The sequence below is a fragment of the Sylvia atricapilla genome, chromosome 6, assembly GCF_009819655.1.
Source record: "Sylvia atricapilla isolate bSylAtr1 chromosome 6, bSylAtr1.pri, whole genome shotgun sequence".
Classification (NCBI taxonomy): Eukaryota; Metazoa; Chordata; class Aves; order Passeriformes; family Sylviidae; genus Sylvia; species Sylvia atricapilla.
The window spans coordinates 38,598,533-38,620,793 of NC_089145.1; the positions used below are offsets into that span (position 1 = coordinate 38,598,533).

General features: G+C 38.4%; 1 protein-coding gene across 1 annotated transcript in view; it reads left to right on the forward strand.

The window, feature by feature from the left end:
• KIAA0586 (KIAA0586 ortholog) overlaps window positions 1–22,261 on the forward strand; it is a 68,611-nt gene that overhangs the window by 8,228 nt on the left and 38,122 nt on the right. Inside the window, exons 10-23 of the mRNA XM_066321593.1 lie at window positions 169–210; window positions 301–342; window positions 436–477; window positions 2,154–2,386; window positions 3,183–3,255; window positions 3,569–3,826; window positions 4,002–4,176; window positions 9,784–9,975; window positions 12,278–12,465; window positions 13,622–13,729; window positions 14,835–14,915; window positions 19,171–19,367; window positions 19,569–19,684; window positions 20,255–20,439. Coding sequence (XP_066177690.1) covers window positions 169–210; window positions 301–342; window positions 436–477; window positions 2,154–2,386; window positions 3,183–3,255; window positions 3,569–3,826; window positions 4,002–4,176; window positions 9,784–9,975; window positions 12,278–12,465; window positions 13,622–13,729; window positions 14,835–14,915; window positions 19,171–19,367; window positions 19,569–19,684; window positions 20,255–20,439 — 1,932 coding nt within the window. The remainder of the gene's footprint in view (window positions 1–168; window positions 211–300; window positions 343–435; window positions 478–2,153; window positions 2,387–3,182; window positions 3,256–3,568; window positions 3,827–4,001; window positions 4,177–9,783; window positions 9,976–12,277; window positions 12,466–13,621; window positions 13,730–14,834; window positions 14,916–19,170; window positions 19,368–19,568; window positions 19,685–20,254; window positions 20,440–22,261) is intronic.

The following is a 22,261-nucleotide window of genomic DNA, read 5'->3' on the forward strand; positions in this document are numbered from 1 at the left end:
AAGTTCCAACAGCTCTTCTTCTGTCCTTTTAGGGAGCAAGTCAGTGGAAATCTGATGTGAATGATGTTATCAAGGTATACCATGAATTATTTCTGTTGTTTCTTTTGTGAGTTTATATCCTATGCATTTTACCTTAAAGTTCTAATAGCTTTTCTTTTGTCTTTTTAGGGAGCAAGTCCAAGGAAATCTGACACTAATGATGTTATTAAGGTATACCTTGAAATTTTTATGTTTTTCTTTTGTGGGTTTATGTCCTGTGGATCTTATCTTAAAGTTCCAACAACTCTTCTGTCTTTTTAGGGAGCAAGTCCATGGAAATCTGATGTGAATGATGTTATCAAGGTATACCTTGAAATTTTTATGTTTTTCTTTTGTGGGTATATCTCCTATGGATCTTAGCTGAAAGTTCTAACAGCTCTTCTTCTGTCTTTTTAGGGAGCAAGTCCATTGAAATCTGAAGTGAAGGATGTTATTAAGGTATACCTCGAGATTCTTCTGCGTGTTTCTTTTGTGGGTTTATCTCCTATGGATTTTACCCTAAAGTACCAACAACTCTATTTCTGTCTTTTTAGGGGGCAAATCCATGGAAATCTGATGTGAAGGATGTTGTTAAGGTATACCTTGAAAATTTTATGGTTTTCTTTTGTGGGTTTTTCTCCTGTGCATTTTACCTTAAAGTTCCAACAGCTCTTCTCTTTTAGGGAGCAAGTCCGTGGAAATCTGAAGTGAAGGATGTTATTAAGGTATACCTTGAATTTTTTCTGTGTGTTTCTTTTGTGGGTTTTTGGGCTTTCTGTAAAATAGTCTAATGCTGAAGTCGTTTGGAATGTGTTTGCAATGAAATGTCACTGCCTGCCTGTTGCACACCTCAGTGTTTGTTAAAGGATTGCTCTTGCATAGATCACATTACTCCTGTCTGCTTCTGTCCTAGTAAATCCCTTGAGGGGATAATGTCAGGCACGAAGCTGCTGTGTCAGATTGGCACAGTGTGGGCTGCTGCTGCCAGCATTTTTCACATATTTAACAGATTCAGTTACCATTTCATGATCTGGGTCTCACTAGCAAGTCTACATCATTTTACAATTGGTCATGTATCTGTATTTCTTACCTTTCTCACAGATTTTACGTGTCTTATTGAGTTAATATTTGTCAAAAATATTTGTTTGAAAATGAAAGCTTATGTAAAATTGATAAATAGTTTGGTATATTGTCTTTTTCTCACCAGGCCAAAGTCAAGGTCATGGGATCAGTGTGTTGATTCCTGTTTTGTTGTGGCATTGTTGCAGTACATCTGTTTGAACATAAACTTTAGTTTAATTCTGATTTAACAAAAGAGTAGCCCTACAGCCAAAACTGAGTTGTGATCTGTGAGATTTTTTTTTCCTGTTCATTCAACTGATATTTTCACAGTCTACATGAGTCTGGGTATTTGGTTCTGGTTTGAGGGTTTGGGTTTTTTGTTTTGTTTTGTTTTGTTTTTTAAATGTACATTTATCACTTTTAAATTTTTTTTTTACTGTTAAATGAAGTTTTCATGGGCCTCTGGGTTTTTCCTCAGGAGTGTGAGAATTAATGTGAACACTTGTTTCCTGTGTTTGTGTCCCTTTCTTTTGTACTTAGCAGCTAATTTATGCTCGATTTTTATCTTTGTAAAAGGGTTCTGCACAATGAGAGGTTGCATTGTTCCTTCTGTAAAGTGAAAATGAGTAAAAGTGAAAAAGGATCAAGGGGCTGCCGAGGGATTTATCTTGTTAAAACGTACAAGTATTGCTTGGTGTTTCTTGGGGTAGATTGATGCCAAACAAGTGCATCTATTTAGAGGACTTGGGCTTTTATTAGACTCTTAATTATATTTAATTACTGTTACATGAAGAGATTTGCTTGTGATACTTCATGTATCTAATTGCCATCTTTTCCCATGCTTGTTAGCCTCATTAGCATTGCCTCTCATACTTCACATCATCTTCCGTTTGAGATCTTTTGGATGTCTTTCATTTCTCTAAATATATTTGCAACACGATGAACATTCTTGAGTAAGTGAAGTTGCTGATGGTGCACATGGGCAGTATTTCACATGATGGATTGATGTGATAACAGATTAATAGGAAATTACAATCTCTGATTAAAAGCTAGAGGCTCTGCTTCTATTTTAGTCAAAAAATCCTCCTGAAAAAAGTGCACCTGATCCTCCCGAACCTCGTCTGCTCGACAAACCTTCCATCCTTCAGAAGGTTGAAGTGCCAAGGTCTATACTGACAGATGCTGAAAGGACTTTGAGAGGAGTGCAAAACAACAAAAAAGTCCTTGAGGAGAATCTGGAAGCTGTGACTCATGCAAAAGATGGAGATGCCGTGTATTCCATCAGTAACTCCTTGGCTACAAACAGGTCAGACCCTACATTTCAATGCTTTGGGAGATTGATGTTTCCAAATCTGGACATTGAGGAACTCCTGCTCTTCCCTGCAAAAAAGATTTACTGATTCCTTCCAGCAGTCATTGTCTGATTCTTGAAATTCAGATGTTTTTCGACCCTTGTGGTAGGGACTGATTTTTGTCAGGTGCCTAAATCTGATTTCTGAGGCTTTATCAGTTGGACAAACTGCTCTGCTGCCAACTGTTTCCATACCGACTTGCATTAATGAGAATTTTGAAGCCTAATTTAATTATTCAGAGCCAGAACAGGCTTCATTAAATTTACAGAATTTAATCACTTGACAACAGATCTTTGGCTTTTGAACTTTTGCTTTGTAGCTACTCTGTATGTATAAGGGGTTTTTTTTTTAGGCATGTTACCTGCCCTCATTATATTTTAGAGGATGTTGTAATTTGTTATCTTCTTTTTTGTTAAGTTGAAATATTTTTGTTTTCTTGGGTTTTTTCAGTTGTGATCAAAGTAGAAAGTGACACATGGCTGCCTCTTATTCCTGAAATACTTGTAATAATGTCAATATTTACCAGCAGGGAGTGGGGTTTGCAGGTGGCACCACGTAACAAAAGATTTGGGGTTGGGACTCTCGATGGGCTTTGTTTGGTGCCGTTTGGAGAGTGCAGAGGTGCAGAATCTCACTGTCTGTGTTCTGGGCTTGTCTTCTTAGAGCATTTAAAGGTCACTACTTTCCCAGGAACAAATCTGTGCAACTGGAGAAGCACTGACCTAAAAATGATTCTTTCTCCTATTTCAGAGATGTCTTGGAAGAGATTCGTATCCGAAGGACTGTGGATGAGTGGATCAAGGCAATCAGTGAGGAAATCCAGGTAGGGCAGGAAAAATGACTTCAGATTTTTGTGTTAAAGCTTCTCCACCTGGCCTTGTTCTGTCCAGAGTAAAGTGATTTACTCAGCCTTGAAAACATGAGAAAGCTGCCTATTATTGCTCCCATGCAGTAAGCTATAATGAAATATTTACCTCTGTATTAAAACTGTAGTTGTGTAATGAAAATCTCTGGTCTCAGTTGCTGGCTAACATGAAAAACACGCCCTTTCTCAGAGCTTCAAATTTACCCACACACTCTGCTGATAGCCTTGAAGATAAAAATCTCCTTTTATTACCTTTATGTTCTCTATTTAGACTGAAATGGCAAGAAATGATTCAGAACAAGGGAAATATGATCAAAAAGCCCCATGGAACAAGAAAGCTCAAAACCTCAAGGCTGTGAAGACCAAGAAAGAAATTAAAGAGAGAACTCAAAGCATCCAAGGATGCTTGACAAAAAAACCTTTATCTGCACCTAAGCCATTGCAGAAGCAGGTGGAAGATAACACAAGGAAACAGAAGTTTAGAACTTACTTTTCTGAAAATGTGCAGAGCAGAGAAAGAAGGACAGATGTGAGTTGCTAAGTAATTGATTTCTTTTCTGGAAAAAACTGTTCAGTATTGACATGAAAAATTGTGTGCACAGGTGTATGAATTGGAAATGAAAGTGATTGCTCAGTCCTGCTCCAATTTGCATAAATGAAGAATTGTAAACAACTTTTTTTTTTCCCTTTTTGGTGTCCATCAGGGAGCTGTAGGTGGAACTGCACTGGTCCAAAATGAAGATGATCTGTATCAAGTTTATGGGAAGCCCATTTACCAGGGCCATCGTAGCACACTTAAAAAAGGACCCTACCTGAGATTCAACTCTCCCTCTCCCAAATCCAAACTTCTCAGACCCAAGCTGATTGAGACTGTTAGAGGTAAGTGATTCTTTGATGGGAACAAGGTGTTCCTTCATAGTTTTTCTACCAGGAATTCCTTGTGGAAATGAATCCGTTAATTGTAGTTCATCTGCTCTTCAGTATAAAGGTTAAGTGGCTTTTCAGAGAGGTGGTCACTGCGTCAGGATTGTCAGGGCTTGAGAAACATTTGGAAAATGCCCTTAATTTAACTTTTGGTCAGCTCTGAAGTGGTCAGGCAGTTGGACTAGATGGTTGTTGTAGGTCCTGTCCATTTGAAATAGTTTATTTCTATTAAGATCTTCTTTTCAAAACTAAAAAATACCAGAAGTTTTTCAACTCAGCTTAATGTGTCTCTCACTTAGTTTAGATTGTCAAATAAATACTTATTTCTAAATATGGTAAAAGTATTAGTATGTATTTATTGTTGTCCAAGATTTAATGAGCAGAATTGCCAAAATTAATCAGAACTGAGTGTGTTGAGAAATGAACTGTATTTTTGATAAAGGTCACTGGGACTTGTATTTTTTGTGTCATGTTTGTCCCGTGATTTTTCATTTAAATATTTAATTCATTCAGCGTTCAGAAATGTACTGAAACTTGAAAACTGAAGGAAGTCTGATATTTTATTTTCTGTTTCTAATGCATCAATTGAAATATGAAAGATTAAATATATGGGCATGAAGATGACATCTGTTAGCTTGAAAGTATTGCTAGATGTAATCAGAATCATTGGTTAAGTTCACTAAGTGCAAGTAACTCCTTCTTCATCCAGTTAGAGTTACAAGCAGAGTAAAATTCCTTTCTGTGATAGCTTGTTAAGATTATTTAATTGATATAGGTTATTAGTTGATAATAATGAATTCTATTCATTAGTTTTGTAGATGAAGTATTAGGATAAGAGGGTCCTAATTTTCTAACCTATTAAAAATGTGTGAAAATAATTGCAAAGGGACACTCTATGATACCTGACATAGGTCAGTGTAGATAAATTTCATCTAGAGTTAGTAAACAGTAATATTTCAATTGAATCTGTTTTATTTCCTAGTTACCTTTTCAAAAATTACCTTGTTCTTAATACAAAAACTAAGAATAATCTTTAACTGGTATTTAAAAAAAAACCCATTGTGGATCATTTTCCTGGGGAAAAAGGGAGCAAATGACATGAGAAAAGAAAATGATGTACAGAAAGCATGGAGATGGGAGAGAGGCTTAAGAGAAGGAGGTGGTTTAAGTGGTGTTGGGCACAATGGAGTTAATAGGATGTTCATCCATGGAAAAATATTAACTGGCTCCCTCCACACATCTTGCACTTAGGCTCTTGTTACCCATGCAGAGAAAATATACTTGATGCAGTCTTCAATGCCATATTTAAAGATACTGCCTGGGTTTTTTTACAGCTGTCAAAGCATTATATTCTGGGTGAAACACGAGAGATTAACATCAGAAGGCAGCCAGTCACTTGATGAAATCATATTTTTAGGCCACTGCAATGGTAAAACATATCTGTCTCTGAAGACAGGCACTGCTGGGCTTTGAGGCCAGGGATTTTTTTACATTATTATAACAATATTATTATTATTATTATTACTACTACTTTTTTTTTAATATATATTTCTGCATAACCTGGTCTAGTGGAAGGTGTCCTTGCCCATGGCAGGGAGTTGGAACTGGTTTATCCTGAAGGTTCCTTCCAACCCAAACCCTTCTGTGATTATGACGTACATCCACAGTGGTAAGTGCTCAAAATATTACAAGAATCTCTTGTTTGGGCTGACATGGTCTTTATGGCACTTTCCTTACCTGTGCTCTGGAGCCCAGTTGTGATCTGTGAAGAGAAAATGATATTGGTAGAAAGTATTCACAATTCTCACCACCCTCCTGGAAAATGTGGGTTATAGTCCTGGCAAGAAAACCTAGAAAACTTTTCAAAACTCCCCATTTTTTAAAAGGTGAGACCTTGTTACATGAAAACTGCCAGCCTTGTGACTGAATTTTTTTCTTTTTTTTGTGTGTGGTAAAAGATGGTGTATCCTCTGGTATATTCATTTGAAGCATGATATATCACTGTTTTTTACTATTGGCTGTGCTGTACACCTGTAATTTAATTTATTCTGTATAGATCTTTTTGGATTAAATGTGTGCTAGTAAGCACTTAGTAATAACAGTGATACAGTGACCACTAAGATTTGGATTGAGAACAGGCGCTTCTTTAAAAATACTTCATCAGCAGTTCTACTTTTGCTGAGTCCTAAATGAATTTTCTTCTCTATTTATTGGGCTCTTGTCCTTTACAGAAGTTCATAACCTTTCCAAGGAGGCCAATTTCATCATTCCAGAAACAATATCTTCTAAAGTGGCAGAAAAAGTGCCCCTCTGCCCAATCTAATTATAATAAATAGGTCATTTGATCATTTGAAATTACCAGTTGAATTCAGTGGTGTCAGTGAAATTGAAAGGTCCAAGTTCTGTGCGGTTGGAACAAGCTCCTCCTGTGCTTCACCTTTTTTTCTGTTGGAGGCAAATAGAAATGAAAGGGAAAACTGCACTGGATCAATGCTGCCTTCAACCTTCCAGAGCTCCTGCGTGTGACAAACAGTTTCAAAGCTCTTTGCTGGAAAACACAGTGAACTCTGGATAGCCTTTTCCCAGAGTGGTTCCCTTCCAAGCCATGAAGTCATGCTGCAGAGCAAAACCTGTGTTTGCAACACTAAAGCCACCATCAGATTTGTTTCTCTATTTAACAGCAGGCTAGAGTTATGGGAAGTTATGGTTTTGTCTCTACCTTGAGAATAGATAAAGTAAGACACCCCCTTATGTTCTTATCTAAGGGAAGAATGGAATTTTTCACTTGTTGTGTAAAGGAACAGCAGTCCAATGAATGTCCTATTCCCAAGCTTTCTGATTTTAACTGAGACTGAGGTTTGTTTAATACTGGCATTATTTATCTTTGCCTCTTGGTAAGACTGTTGGTCAAACTGCTTCATTTTTGTCCTTTCCTGTACCTTGCAAATGAAATGGACAAATAATCCGTGGTGTTTCACATGGGTCTCATGAAGACAAAACAGTTCAGACATTTTGAGGGCTGCTGTTCTAGAAGAAGCTGTTATGGCAAAACAAAGTAGAAATAATAAAATGAGGAACAGATCTGTGCTCCTTTGCTGTAGGAGTGTAAATAAAATGCACAGGGTTGAATGAGCACTTCAAAGTACCAGGTTCTTACATAAAAAAAGAAGTAAATAAACAAATCTCTTTCACATTAGGCATGGTGAGTTCTTCCCTTCACAGATCTGCACCCACAGATTCCCTTCCTGGCCTTGATGAACCAGGTGATAAAGGCTTCAAAATTATTGGAAGTTTTTGGCCTTGGGTTTGATTGGCTGCAAAATCCAGACTTGTTATATGACTCTATTTTGTTAGAGCAGTCCACTGAGCTTGTTTTAAATTAGTGTTAGAATAGGGATGTTTGTTTAAGACTGAAATGGCCATCTGGAGAGTCTCTTTTCAGTCATTTTATAACTCTCAACCATTTTCTTTGCAAATAAACTATGGTGACTAATGCTTGGTTTCTTATGGAAGTTAGGAAAAAAAATCAAATAACACTTTTATGAGTAAGAGATCATTTCTGAAAAAAAAACCTGGAGTTGTTTTCTTGCATAATGTGAACTGATAAATACATGTAAAACACTGTTTTTTTAAAGCTAAGTTTAATTAAATGTCTAGTTTCTGCCCAGTGCAAATAAACTTTGCAGGGAAAAATGAAAAGTTGAAAGCAATTAAAATGAGGTGCTGTGTGTATACAGTACTTAATCATTCTCACTGTGAAAACTTTGTTTTTACAAGTTGGCAGCATTACAGATATGCTGCCAATTTCTGCTTTTACTCAAAAGTTCAAGGCCAAGGGGGACTGTTAGATCATGTAGTATGACCTCTTCTAAATCACTAGCCTCTGAACTGCATCTGTTTATGTTACTGAGTCCAGTAATTTGTCTGACTGCAGAACAGTTGTTTTGGCTAACCTGTGCTTTGCAGAAAGGCACAAACTCATCATGCAAAGACAGCAGAAATTCTGCTTCTTCCCGTGGCAAAATACCGTGTGCTTCAAAAGCAAATAGGACACTTCAGATTTATTATCTGATTTGTAGTGAGGTTTTGGCTTCAGTTTACAGCTACTTCAGTTCCCAGGTGATTTTTCCTTAAAGAAATCAAGAGTGCCTATTAATATCCAACCTGTTTTAATATTTGCAGAGATACAGAATTAATTAACTCTGATGAGTGCTGAGTTATCATCCATGAAAGTCTTCCCCTGCTCCATCTCTGACTTCTGAGGGTTACATTTATCCTGTTGACCAAGGCATTTCTCATTCCATTGCTTCCCCAATATGACCATAAACCCTTTTCTAGAGATACTTCTCTCTGAACTGTATTTTCTCACTGAGGAGTTATCACTTGTTCTTGTTTCCAGACTTACAACCCATAATTTGTCTGCATAAAAATACACTTTATAAGTGAACTGCCTTACCTGCTTGTCTGCATCTAACAAAAGTCATGTTATCAATCTCTAATATCCCTGTATTTTATAATAAATGACTTGCATTCTTCAAGTAATTAGGAGGCTGTTCAATGTGAGCAGAGCTAAAAAGTGCTTCTTGCCACGTGTTAACTGGCTGCAGGTACAGGGAGGTGATTATTAGAAACAACAGAGGAGTAAAATGACATTTTTTTGGCTGTAATAAAGGTATGAAGTTGGTTATCAGCATGTTTCTTTCCAGATTCATTATCCTAACACCTACAGAGTAACAGTAGAAGCACTTCTGCCTGATTGACAATTGTTGACTTTTGGGGGGGGAATTTTTAAGCAGTATTTATCCATTTATGTTACTAATTTCCTTAATCATATCCATTGTTTGCTGTAAGTTGAGTTAGACCTTGCAGGACTGCATGGTGAGAAATGCACATTGCCATAAATGCACTCCTCTGCCCTTTGCTGAAGATTTTTACATAAAGATTTTTACATATAAATTACATTTTTACATATAAATTACTTCTGGCTGACTATTTACAATACACTTGAAAAACTGGGCCGAAAAATCAGTGTTTCCTTGATGATGGAAGTCAAGACTATTTGGTATTAGCTATGGCTTGATTTTGCAGTAGCACTGAGTTGTTAAACCAGGAATTTACAGATTATACCTGTTCCTCTGAGTACCTGTCAGTTTTATGGCAGCATTTCAAACCCAGGTTCTGTATTTCTTCTTAGCTGCTAAATCACACAGTCAGTTCCAAATTTCAAACTTAAATCATGGATTTCTTCTTAACTGCTAAATCACACATTTCATTCAAACTTACCACTGCCCTTTGGTCCTTTTCATGTTTCTCTGCCCTTATCTGCTAGATTCAGCTTAAAAATAGCAATTTTAACTCCTTCGTTGAAGCCAATACTGAGACATCCATGTGTCATCTACCTATAGCACATTGAGATTCTGCCCTTTGGGACTCCCTCCCTCATTCCGTCCATCCCGCAGCAAAAATCTGCAGTGGATCCAGCGGGAAGGCTTGGATCAGTAGAGTGTTGTCACTGGGTTTGTGCATGCATTGTGACCTATAGTTTATCTGCTCTTGTTTCAGGCACAAAGGTGAAGTCAGCAAAGACGCAGACCTCCTCTCACACAGAGAAAATCATCAGCAGCCCCCAGAAGAAGCAGCCTGTGTATGCCCTTCCCCAGCAGCCCAGCCAGTACTTCTTCAGCCCCAGCCAAGATGTCCCTGCTGCCTCTGGTCCTCTGGAAGGCCAACTCATTCCCATGGCTATTCCACTAGGTAGGAGCAAATAACCTGGGGAAGATGGTGTGCAAGTTAATTGCTGCTATTCCATGGAAATACAGCTTTTATCTTGTTAAGTCAGTGGTATGGGGGGTTGGAATTAGATGATCTCTAAGGTCCCTTCCAACCCAAACCATTCCATGAGATTTGCACCTGCCCTTCTCATGGGAAATCTGAGGGATCAGTTGAAAATGTTCTGGTTTTCCTCATCCTTCATGCTGAATGTCTGCTGACACCCTGACAGAGCAATTGCTTTGTGTTGTAGTTTCAATTTGGTTTCCCAGCCAATGCACCATTTTTGTCGTGGTTTGATATTTGGCAAATTTCGTTTATCAACTGGGAGATAGGACTTTGGGAGAAAAAGGCAAAACAGGCATAACTTAAAAGTAAAAACCAGATAGATTTTATTAATATACACTAAAGAAAAAGGAGAGGAAAAAAAATGAGACATTCTGAGACATTCAAACACCTTCCCCCCGCAGCTGTTCACTTTCCCACACACCATACAGAGAAAACCATGATTTTTCAGTCAGTCACCACCTTTTAAACACAATCCTACATCATCCTGGGAGAGGAGCCTCTCTAGGGTTATGGAGAATACGCCACAAGAAAAAGATCTGATGGCTTTTCACAGAGTCTACAACCACCCGGAATTTTTGCAGATTCCGTGCAGTCTCACCCATGTAACAGTTTTCCACGCTGTTCATGGGCTTCCAAATGTTTGGGGTATCACTTTAAGAATGCTTTTCTAGTACAAAACAGGGATTCTCTTCCATCTCTAAATTCACTTCTATCTCAAAAGAAGTAGAAACCTCCTTATTCTTTCCCAGGAGCCAGGGACATATTCTAGTCAAAATTCTTAATTAAAACCCATGTGTATTAATACACACAGCCCTTTGGCTAGAACTTGCATTCCCTCAAGCAACATTGGGATATTACAAAAACAGTCAATTTCTCCGTAATTCACATCTAGAGAAGTCTGGTCAGGAATGTCCACTTCCTCCATCCCATCTTCCAAAATAGTCTTTCTCAGTTCTTTCACTGACTTTGCTTCCAGTGCTATCTTTCTACATTTTAAATCGCGCTGTCTTCCACAAAGGAGGGAAAAGGGTTAAAGTCTTTGCCTAGAGTTTTTCTTCTTCAGCGGACTCAAGGCCACAGGTGATGATGGGGGGAGGAAGGGGGAGGGAGAGCGCAGGCTCGGGGACACTGATGGACGAAATCTCCTCCACCCCTGGTCAGATCTCAAGCAACTCAAACTCAGATCAGCTCCCAGGGGTTCCGGAGAAAAGTTCTCAAAAGTCTCTCCTCCTTCGGCCCAGCGGCTCTGGCAGCCAAGGCCCAGAGCACGGCCACCGTGGGGCTGGCGCAGGGCCAGACTCTGGTCTGCAGCCCTCCTCCTCCTCTCCCATCGGAGGGGACAGAGGGGACACGGCCAGCCTCGGCCACTGTCCCACGGGCAGGACACCCCCCGAGGCCCGGCAGCCTGGCCCCGGGGGAACCAGCCCGACCCACGAGGGGATGTTACCTTCCCGATGACTGGAAAAGGAAAGAGACTGAGTCACCTGAAAACCTGTGATTTAAGGCTGTGTTTCCAGAGGTGTAGAAACACTGCCATTCGTCAGCCAACCTGTCAATCACAACCCATGCTAAGCCACCACACTTTGCTGTACCTTTTTTAGTTCATTTTGGTTTTAGTCTCCAGGTTCTTTGATTTTGGTATCCATGTAAGCAGGAAGTGAATCACTCACCCTTGGATTCAACATTTGCAATGACTTCAGCCCAACAATTTCAGTAGGACTTTGCCAAGCACAGTGAATTCCTTCTCATGACTTCTGGACTTTTGGACTTTCAATAGAACCTTTATATAGGGCTTGTTTTGAGAAGGGTTGGTATTCTGCAGGCATTGAAATAAGGTAATATATTTTTAAAAGGCTGTCTCAGACAAGAATTTGTGGGTTGTTACACTAAGTGTAATAGTACTTTGAGTATGATGGTCTGCAGTTTTTGAATGGCAAACACAATTCTTGTTTTCAGCAGTAGATGTCACCAGAGTCAAGAAAAGTGAATAATTTTAAAAAGAGGTAGTGTTGAGTTGACAATTTCTGCTGGAAAGCTTAAAATTAGATGGTGAATTACTGTGGCTTAGCTAATTTTAATAGAGGGCTTTTTAATTGGTCTGTAATTGCACACAGAATCTCGAAGCACACAAAATATGACTTTAATTAATTTATTAATTTACTGGCTTTGGAGATGGATATATGAAGTTTTAATTTATTTTGTTTTTAACTGTCTTTAGGTCAAACCCAAAGCAGCAGCTCATTACTACAGCCAGCTGTTGTAGTGATAGATAAACCACATCCTGTCACACTTACAACCTCCCTTCCTCAAGTGCAACCAAAGCCACCAGTCGAGGTGAAAAAACCAAATATAGCTATAGTAGAGATGAGATCAGAGAAGAAGGACCCACCTCAGCTCTCCGTGCAGGTACATGTCAAGAGTAATGGTGATTTGTTTATTGTAGTGAGTGCTAACTACAGGCAGCCTGATTCATCAGTAACACACTTTGAGATCAGTAGATGGTTTTCAATAAGAATTAGAAAAATATGGAATGGAGGGGCCCAAGCAGTTCTCATTCTATAGTAATATATTTATTCATGTTTTTACAATTATCTTTATTATTTGATCGAAATGGAAAACTATTCTTCCCTAAGATGCCTGTGCCGGTCATTTGTAAAATCTATGTCACATTTTCTTTTTTTTTAATGAGATTTTTGAGCCAGAACAAACTTGGAATAAAAGAAGTATGAATATAAATGTCAGCTTTCTTGGATGATTTCTTTGGCCTTTAAGATTTCTGTTTCAAGCATGATTGTCAGCCCAAGGGTTTCACTCCTGATTAATCAACCCTTGCAGTCCTTACCTCGTGGGTTGGGGTTTGTTGTGTTAACTTTTTACATGAGTCTGTTGTCAAGGGAGTGAATGTTTCTTACATGTTCATTGTTTTGGATTCCAACTGTTGAGACTGCACACACTCCCCCACACACCTTTCAGACACAAATTATTCATGGAGCTCAGAGTTAAACACAGGTACAATGTTCTGTGCTTTGTTCCCTTGCTATGTCACTTTATTCCACCCACCTGCATTTTGCTGTTATTTCACCCAGTTCTTAAATATTTAAGGTGACTTTTCTTTTCCCAAAGGAATGAAGCATTGAAATCTTTGTCCTTAACAGAAATACAACACATTTTGATGCTGTAACGGATGTGCCTTGATTACAAACTATATTGTAATCTTCTAAACTAATTGCAGGTCAAACACACCTCTGTCTAGCTGTTATAGGTAATTATTACAGAAACACTCATCTTTTGTTCCATGCAGGACAAAATGAGGGAATTAGAGAACAGGAGAAACCAGGTACTGCAAGAGAAGAGGTGACTATTTCTGGTGTTAGTTTTTGACATTATAGTAATTTGATTTTCAGAACCAAGTTGCTATCAGATACAGGCATAAGAGAAGGAGAGCACTGAATTTTAGTGGCTCAGAAGCAGGTGGAAGAAAAAAAAACCCTGTAAAGTTCAATGCTAATAGCCAAGCTAATATATAGATTTTTATATTGATGCTTTTTTTTTTCTCTCCTAGGTGTTACCAAACGTTGATATTGACAGTGCTTCAAGTGCCAGTGGGAGTGTAAGTCACTTGCCTCCAGGCTCTGATGTTCTGCTCCCTCCTGTCGATGCTGTAATCCAGGTACTGATTGTCTGGGAATTCCAAAGGAAAATATGTTCAATTGCTGCAAAGTTCTCATTGTCATTTTTTTAGTTATAGGAAAAATTGAGTAATTATTCTAAAGAATTTATAGTACAAGGTATTTGTTTAAGAAAATGAAAAATTGTAGAAAGACGCTCTTCTGCCAAGATTAAATGATCACCATGGTAAAACTCTAAGAAAAACAATGTTCTTGTGTCCTGGAAAGAATTATAATCCCTCCTGGCCCATGCCTGTCTTGTTTTCACTGGCTTCAGTGTTGTGAGGATGTTCCTCATCCCTCCCTCTGCTGCTTGGCTCTTCTGGAGTGGTCAGTGGTGTGGGCTCTGAGCCTCAGGAGCCTGTGGTGTTGGAGTGACCACTCTATTTTCCTTCCCTACAACTTTTCAGAAGTGCTTTTAATCTTGATCTGAGCAGCAGGGAAGGTTTTTGTGCAGTTCTGGGGGTAACTGCTGTGTGCTGAGTGATAAGGACAGTGTGTGTGAAGGCTTGGGGAATATTTTTGTGTGGTTATTGTACATTCTCTTTTCCTGACTTCAGGAGTTAGATCCTCCAGAGTCCTGTGATCCAGGTATTCACTGAATCAGACAGAGGTGGTGGACTGAAATAGTGATTTGTATTTAAAATGCTGTTACTTCATCCTAGCAAGTTGATTAGAGAGGTGGAGCACCTCTCCTATGAGGAAAGGCTGAGAGAATTGAGGTTGTTCAGCCTGGAGAAGAGAAGGCTCTGGAGTGACCTCACTGCAGCCTTCCAGTAACTGAAGGGACCCTAGAAGAAAGATAGAGACTATTTACAAGAGTAAGGACACGGGGGAATGGTTTCAAACTGACAGAGAGTAGGTTTAAATTGGGTATTAGGAAGATATCTTTGTCTGTGAGGGTGGTGAGGCCCTGGCACACGTTCCCCACAGAAGCTGTGGCTGCTCCATCCCTGGCAGTGTACCAGGCCAGGTTGGATGGGGCTTGGAGGAACCTGTGATAGTGGAAGGTGTGATTTAATTGATTCTTATCATGAAGGTTTTCTGCTAATGCATTTCCACCCCCCCAAGATGAAATACCTAACAACTGCAATCTGTCTTTGTAAGAGTCCAGAAGAAACACCCAGTGAAGAGGAAGACACAAAGTTTCCAGGAAATAACTTCATTGATGTTACTGATGTCATTCAGGTAATCCCATTGCAAAAGTGTCTTTTCCTTTTAGTAATTTTTATATTTGTTTTATATTATTCTGTCAAAACTGGACACACAGTGTAAAGAAACTATTTTGCTTTGCTAGCAGCTTTAAAAGTACACTTTGTGAGCAGTACTGAACTGTTTACAGTGTTATAGAGAATCTTAAAAATTACTGTGTGTTGGTGAGTAGAGTAGCTTTTGAAAAATTGGAGTAAAAAGCTAAAATTAGCTTTTATTTGGATATGTTAGGATCCACTAGAAATACAAGTAGTTCTCTAAAATCAGCAGTGATTATAGCACTTAGACTTTCCAATTTAAAACTCTGCATGTTATGAATATAGTGACAGGCTGAGAGAGCTGGCATTCTTCTTCCTGGAGAAGATTCTGGAGGAGACCTTGGAGCACCTTCCAGTGCCTAAAGGGGCTCCAGGAGACCTGGAGAGGGACTTAGGACAAGGGCCTGGAGTGACAGGACAAGGGGGAATGGCATCAAACTGACAGAGGGCAGGGTTAGAATTAGATTTTAAGAAGAATATTTTGACAATATTGTTGTTTCTGGTTTATAGTAGCACAGGTTCATTTGAGATCCTCTTTCACAGTTGAATTTTTTTAGGTAGCAAATATTTTGTTTGGTTAGCTCATCTCTTGTCTGGGGAGTCCTGAGGAACACTCAAGGTTGGTGAATCAGTCTATATTTCACTTTACTGAACAAAACTTACTGGCTGTAATCAAAATCTATCTGAAATTTTTATTCTTTTTACTTCTTCTATGTGTTCCTGATCCCAGGATTAGAATGTACATCAAATAGTAGCCCTAGAGCTTACAGGTAGATTTATTTTTAAAATGAGTTAATCATTTAATATTATCAGTTCATTAAAACAGCCTAATTTGATGGTTTCTCTATCAAAAGTGCAAATTCTGTATTCATTTATAGTATCAAAAGTACCTTACGTTATTGGAGGAGAGGAGTTAAATCTTCCTAAATTGTTCTTCTATTAGCACAAGAAAAAAGCTTTAAATAAATCATTTTAGGAACTATCAAAAATGCTGCAATGTTAATTTTTTATTATGTGAATAACAGTTACTCATCTTTTCTTTTTTTTTTTATTTTTTTTTTTTTTTTCTGGATTGCTTTTATCTTTTAGTTTTGGCAATGGGATATATTTTAACCACAATACCAAAAATGTTCCAAGTGAAACATATGTTTGGCCTATGACCACACAGACAGTGTTCTTAAAAATGTGCAAGGCAAACACAATGGGGAAGCATAAAATCAGTCTCTGGAGTGGCAGGGGTATTTAAGACATCAAAAGAAAGCAAAGTTATTCTTATAAAAGAGTCTTCAGATTCATGAGAGTATGTGCATAAAATGTTGTACAAAAAAATAGCTTTTGTTGTCTTCTCCCCATTCCCCTTTTATTATAAAAGCTTAATTCTGTTAGAACTGAGTAGGGGTAAGTATTTGTGTGAAGTATCTTCCTTTTTGGTTTGTTTTTGTTGCCTTTTTCTGTTGTTTTCCCTGGAAATGTTCCAGGCCAGGTTGGGCAGGGCTTGGGACAGCCTGGTCTGGTGGAAGTGTCCCTGCCCATGGCTGGGTTTGGAATAAAATGCACTTTGAGCTCCTTTCCCACCCAAACCTTTCTGTGATTCTGGGGTTATTTCAGAGTGAGAAACTTGCTCCGCTCACACGAGCCCACAACTGACTGTCAGATTTATTGAGTCTGCTCTCAAATTCTTACAAGCAGCCACATCCTGCAGTTCCTTTAGCAAACTTCCTGGGGTTTCAGATTAAATGCACTTTCTGCTCTCTCAGAATATGCCCTAATTGCAAGGCAGGGGCTTTTTTCTCAGAATTTTTGCTTCCGATTTGAATACCACAACAAAATATGCAACCTGCAGAGCTCAGAGTAAATGTATTTTCCTCACCCTCATTTCCCATTGATGCTTTTGGGAAGGACATTGATATTTTTACAGTTCATTCTTCAGACCAAAGCTCACAGGTGACACCTGCACTGCAGCCTGACCTTGCTCCTGAGAATTTCTTTAGAAATCCATCAAGAAGAAATCCATTACTTAAGTTTCAGCAGTCTTTAATAAAAGGCTCTGCATATACATGTTTGGTAATGGAACAAAACTAATATAACACATCTAATAATTTCAGATGGTTTTCTTTTAATTATCTGAATGTAATTTAGGAAATAGAATTTTGGCTTGATACTTTATAATAAAGTATAGTGATTAATATTCCAAGCATATCTGAAAGACTTTCTAATTTATGCCATGTTTTGATTGGGGGTTGTGATAGATATTTTCAACAGTCTCCAGGGAAGCAAAATGCAGAATTTAGTGCAGATTATTCAAGATTGGTCTAGAAGTTGATATATGTTCAAGTTCAATCTGTATAATTAAATACTGACTATTACAGTGGGTTTTTTTTTATTTCAGCAGAGATACTATATCACCCTCAAATGAATATAATTTTGTGCATTATTCTGGATTTGTGCTCTATAAAATATAAAATATTTTAGAACTGCAGTAGAGCTGCAGAAGTTTGTCAGAGTCACTGAATAGATGTAAGATGTATTGTATGTACTTGCTTTATTTAATCCAGATGTTGGTATTTTGCATACTTTCAGAGGTATTAAATAGGCAACATCAAAGAAAATTTATGGAGTAATGCAGGCAGAGGAAAATGCATAATGAAATCCTGGACAAAGACATCTTTACATTTGCTGTCAGAATGAATTATTGTTCTCAATACACATATCCCAACAGCATGAACTGCTGGGCAGCCTGCAGAGCACCCAGGGCCTTCTGAGTTTAACTTCACTGCTCATTTCTGTGCCTAGAATGGTTTAAAGATCTTTATTTGTCACCAAATACACATACACTGGTTTTCTCTCTTCTTTGAAGATTATCACTATTTAAAGATCCAGGAAGACCCAATAGTTCTTTGTATAATGCCCATCAGAAGCCTCTGACTTTGTAGTTTTAAAATGTGTTAAGGTTGGAGAAATGTTAATTCTGGGCTGGGGAAGGAGACAGGGAAATGTTACTTTCCCCCCCCCCCCCTTTCTCTGTTCTTTCTCTTTTCAGTGATTTTTTTTCTTTCTTTTCATAAATAATATGTAGCGTGGGATCTTCTTATTTTATGGGTTGAAAGTAAATTTAATTTATATAAGGGAAAAGGAGACTTTTTTCCTCCTTTCACTGTGTTGGAGATTAATCTTAGTAAATATGGATTTACCGTGAGCTTTTATGCACCATCACATATTTCTCACTGGTAATATAGGGCTCAGCTCCTCATCTCTTTCTGGCATGCCAAATTTTCCTTTTAGAGAGTCATATTACTATTAGAGACATTTGTTTTTAATATTAGAAGTGGAGGTTGCAGGTTCTCATTCATCAGGAGACATTACAATGTGATGGGTTAGTGGCTGCTTTTTGGGACTTGGTGCTGTGTTTGTGCTCCAGGGGAAAAGGAGGCAGGCATCTCTGGGAAAACCCAAATATTTTAACACACCAAGTCACTTCTCTAACTTTTTAGAAATAGCACTTTTTTAACATTAAAATCAAGATGTCTGTGAGGGTTGTCTGAATTATTGCCCAGAAATACCTTCTAATTTTCAGCAGCTGAAGTTAATGGCAGAGTAAACACACATGTGACATGTGTGTAAGCTATTAATGTCTAGTTTTCAGTGCTGGCAAGTTTATTAGAGTTTTGATTGGCTACATGCTCGTTAATTTTTGTGAATTTGTCTTTTCAGACTGGAGACTGTAAAGAGCAAGTTTGGTTTATTTTAAGAAAAAGCAACCAAAACACCAAAACCCAACCCAAACAAACAAAAACTTCCCTAATGCAACAAGTAACTGTAGAATGTTTCCTAAAGTTTTTTGTTTAGAAGAGGAACATTTCTGGTGTGACATTAAAGAAACCTGACGTAGGTCACAAGTAAATTTTTCAAGTATTAGCATTGCCACTGGCTCCCTGCCCTGTGCAGCACAGGCAGGAAATATGAGCCAAATCATGTTTTACTGAGCAGTTCCTATGGCTTTATACCTCTGCAGATTTATGATTTGCTAAGCTTAGAGTTGTATCAATTAACTACAACACACTGAGGAGGTAGAGTGTGGTTTGTGTGCTGTCATACATCCACAAATGTTTCTTAAAGAAAAAAACCTGACAGCTACCTCAATGACATTGCCTTTCAGATATGTACCGTAACTTAATTTACTGCTTATTTATTAGGATCAGGAAGAGGAGAGGGATGAAATTCCTGAATTCCTTGAGCCTCTTCTGGAGCTTAATGGCCAGTTTAAAGTTGCCTCTCCACCATGCAATGGTCCTTTGTTTCCTCCAGTGGTTTGTGCTCCTCAGCAGCCTGCTGACATTTTGGATGAACGAATTCAAAGGAGAGAAACTATAGAAAACAAGCTGATAAATTGGTGAGTTGCAATTTAACAAAGTGGCAAAGGATATAGCTGGAAGAAGAAATGATTCACTAACGATCTTTCCCTTTTTTCTCACCTCCATTCCCTTATCCATTTTCCTTTGAGCTGCCTTGCCTTTCATGTCAAGAATGCTCTTTTGTGTGCTCTTAGGTGCCTTGGGGTTTGCTGATACTTAAATGGGTTTTATTCTGCCAGGGTGGAACAAGAAATAATGGCCAAAATTATCAGTGAGATATGCCCAGCTCAGAAAGAAACGGTGACCAGCATTAGCTCAGAGAGTGAAGACAGTGAGGTTGGATCCCCTGACATTGGTAAGTAGGAATTATTGGATTAGCTCAATTTTTGGCTAATTTTTACAGGCTGTGTGTAAGTGGCTGTTACTTCAGCCTAAGGGTGGATAATCCTGAACCAGTGAAGCTGAAAAGCAGCAGTGCACACCTAAATTTATGTTGAGACAGAGCAAGTGTTGCAAGGTCATTGAAATAAATTATCTAAAATAAAAAGAAAATGAAGACTTAGAATAACAACACTGTACAAATCACCTTCTGTTATTGGCCACCTAAATCACATTTGGCATTTTGTTGAGCCTGTAATATTTGTTTGCCTTTCTTTTTTTTAATAGATATGTCAAAAATTACTTCTGTTATGAATGTGTGAGAATGGAGAGAAAAGCATTTCTCCTATGATGTCACTGCCCTTTGCTGTTCCTTTCTTTTATGCTCCTGATTTGTTTCTCTACTGTTGTTTATCTGGAAGGTTAAAAAAGGATCACTTTCTGCAAAGAAATATTTAAAATTTCATAGAGAGTGAGTGGCTGCAGTACAGTACATGATTTTTGGAAGTGAGACCTGGCTGTGTGTTTCACATTCCTTCATTTTCAGATGAAGTTGCAGGTGGTGAAGGATTTCAGCACTTTGTTGATGCTGGTGTCCCTGTGGACTCAGAAATGATAAATAATTTTGTAAAAGAAGCTCTCAGTGAAACCATTGCAACCATGCTGGGTGACAGTCAGGCTCAGAGAACAGTTCCTGATCCAAGTGTTCCTCCCAGCACAGCCACAGTGATGGTAAGAATCTGTTTTATTCAAGCTTTTCTGCTGAAGTTCTGAGGGACTTGGTATTAATTTCGTGTTGTTGAAAGATAGCTCGTGTTATTTTCAACCAAAAATAGTTACTCTGCCTCCTTGCAACCAGATGAGAGATGAAGAAATTAATTTCCTCATCTAACAAGAAATGGAAGCTGAGAGCAATATTACTTTTGGTCTTATGGGCTTGCAGCCATTCTTTAATATCTGTTAAAATGACTATTAATTGTTTCTGAGTTTTAAATAAATGCTTAATTGGTGAGTAGAGCTTCCTGTATGTAATACAGGATAATTTCCTGTGTTCCCTTTGATAATCAAATGACAGCTGGCTCTTACTTAGATAACAACATGACTGTGCTGCAATCTGGTGTTGTGTAATGTCTTTGGGATGCTTGTGGAAATTGCTGTGCTTAGAAATCCAGCTATGGAAGGCTTTGTTGAAAGTGGGATCAGTCATTCTGTTCTGCTGCAGTGCAGCTAGCCTGAAACACCTTCTCCTGCCCTGCTGCAGGGGACAAAGAGCAAAAGTAAAGGTTTCACTGCTGAGGGCTTAACCTCAGCTCCCCAGCATCTCTTCCACTCCATTACAGATTGAGGAGGGCCTGATGTTCCTCTCAGCTTGATCTTGTCATGCTCAGAAACCTATTCTGTTGTTCATTCTACATTTACTGATCTCCCTTTTGTTTTTCTGCTGGCTTAAACTGAAATATCCTTTAGCTGAAGTGATTGGGTTTTCCTTGCTATATGTATTTGTGCACTTCAGGAGATTAGTTTTGTCCTCTTTGGCCTTTGTTTGATTAGCCTAAAGAAAGCAAACATTCATATGTGGACCATTTTTCAACTCTTGCTGATGTTTTCCAGTTTAGATTGGTTTCAAGCACAAGTAACACTAAAATGCTCATAAACATTTTTAGTAACAATGTGGTCTCCAATGTGGGGTTTCCTCAATGCCTTTGGCTGTACTAGTGATTCTCTCCTGCCTTTATTGGAATCCCAGGTAGCTAATTAAGGTTTTTTTACAGTCTTTTCACATTTTGTAGCATGATAGCACAAGTTAAAGGATAGCTATTACAAAAGTATTTTAATTCTTCTTTTTCCATTTGTGCTCGGTTTATAGCAGAAGCTCTTGAAAATGCAGTTTATGCATTCTTGATTTCTCCCTTCCCACTGTGAATTTTCCTATCTAGAACTGAATTTCAGCTGTTCCTGAGTTCTTTGGTGTTCACAGTGTCACACGGTTGGGTGGGAGCTGCCAAATGTGTTGGCAGGTTCCACTTCCCATGAGAAATTTTAATAAAAATCATCAGCCTGAGGACATACTCTTCAGAACCTAGCCTGGAAGTCTTCCTACAGCATCATTGCCTTGTTTCCTTTATGAAAGGTCAGAGAACAAGGCTGGAAAAAACCTGGAAAGGTCCAGCATATTCCTCAACAGCAGGCCAAACAACAGCCATCATATTTGCTTGTCAGGTTTATGTCCAGTGCTGTCATCTTTTTATGGAATATCATAATTCTGTTTGTGCTTCTTTTAGTACTTTGCTGTCTTGGTTATTGCTTTTTTTGTAATCTTCTTTTAGCTGATTCTTCTTACCTTAAAATCATCATACTGACTCAGTTGTATCCATATCATGAAATATTTTCTTGCTTAGCATTGCCTCAAATGCTTTATTAAAATCCGTATAATAATAGAATTCCTATTTAGACTGGACATTAGGAAGCATTTCTTTACCAAGAGGGTGGTTAAACGTGGGATTAGGCTTCCTGGAGAGGTCCTGGAGAGGTATCCCAAACCTGTCAGTATTTT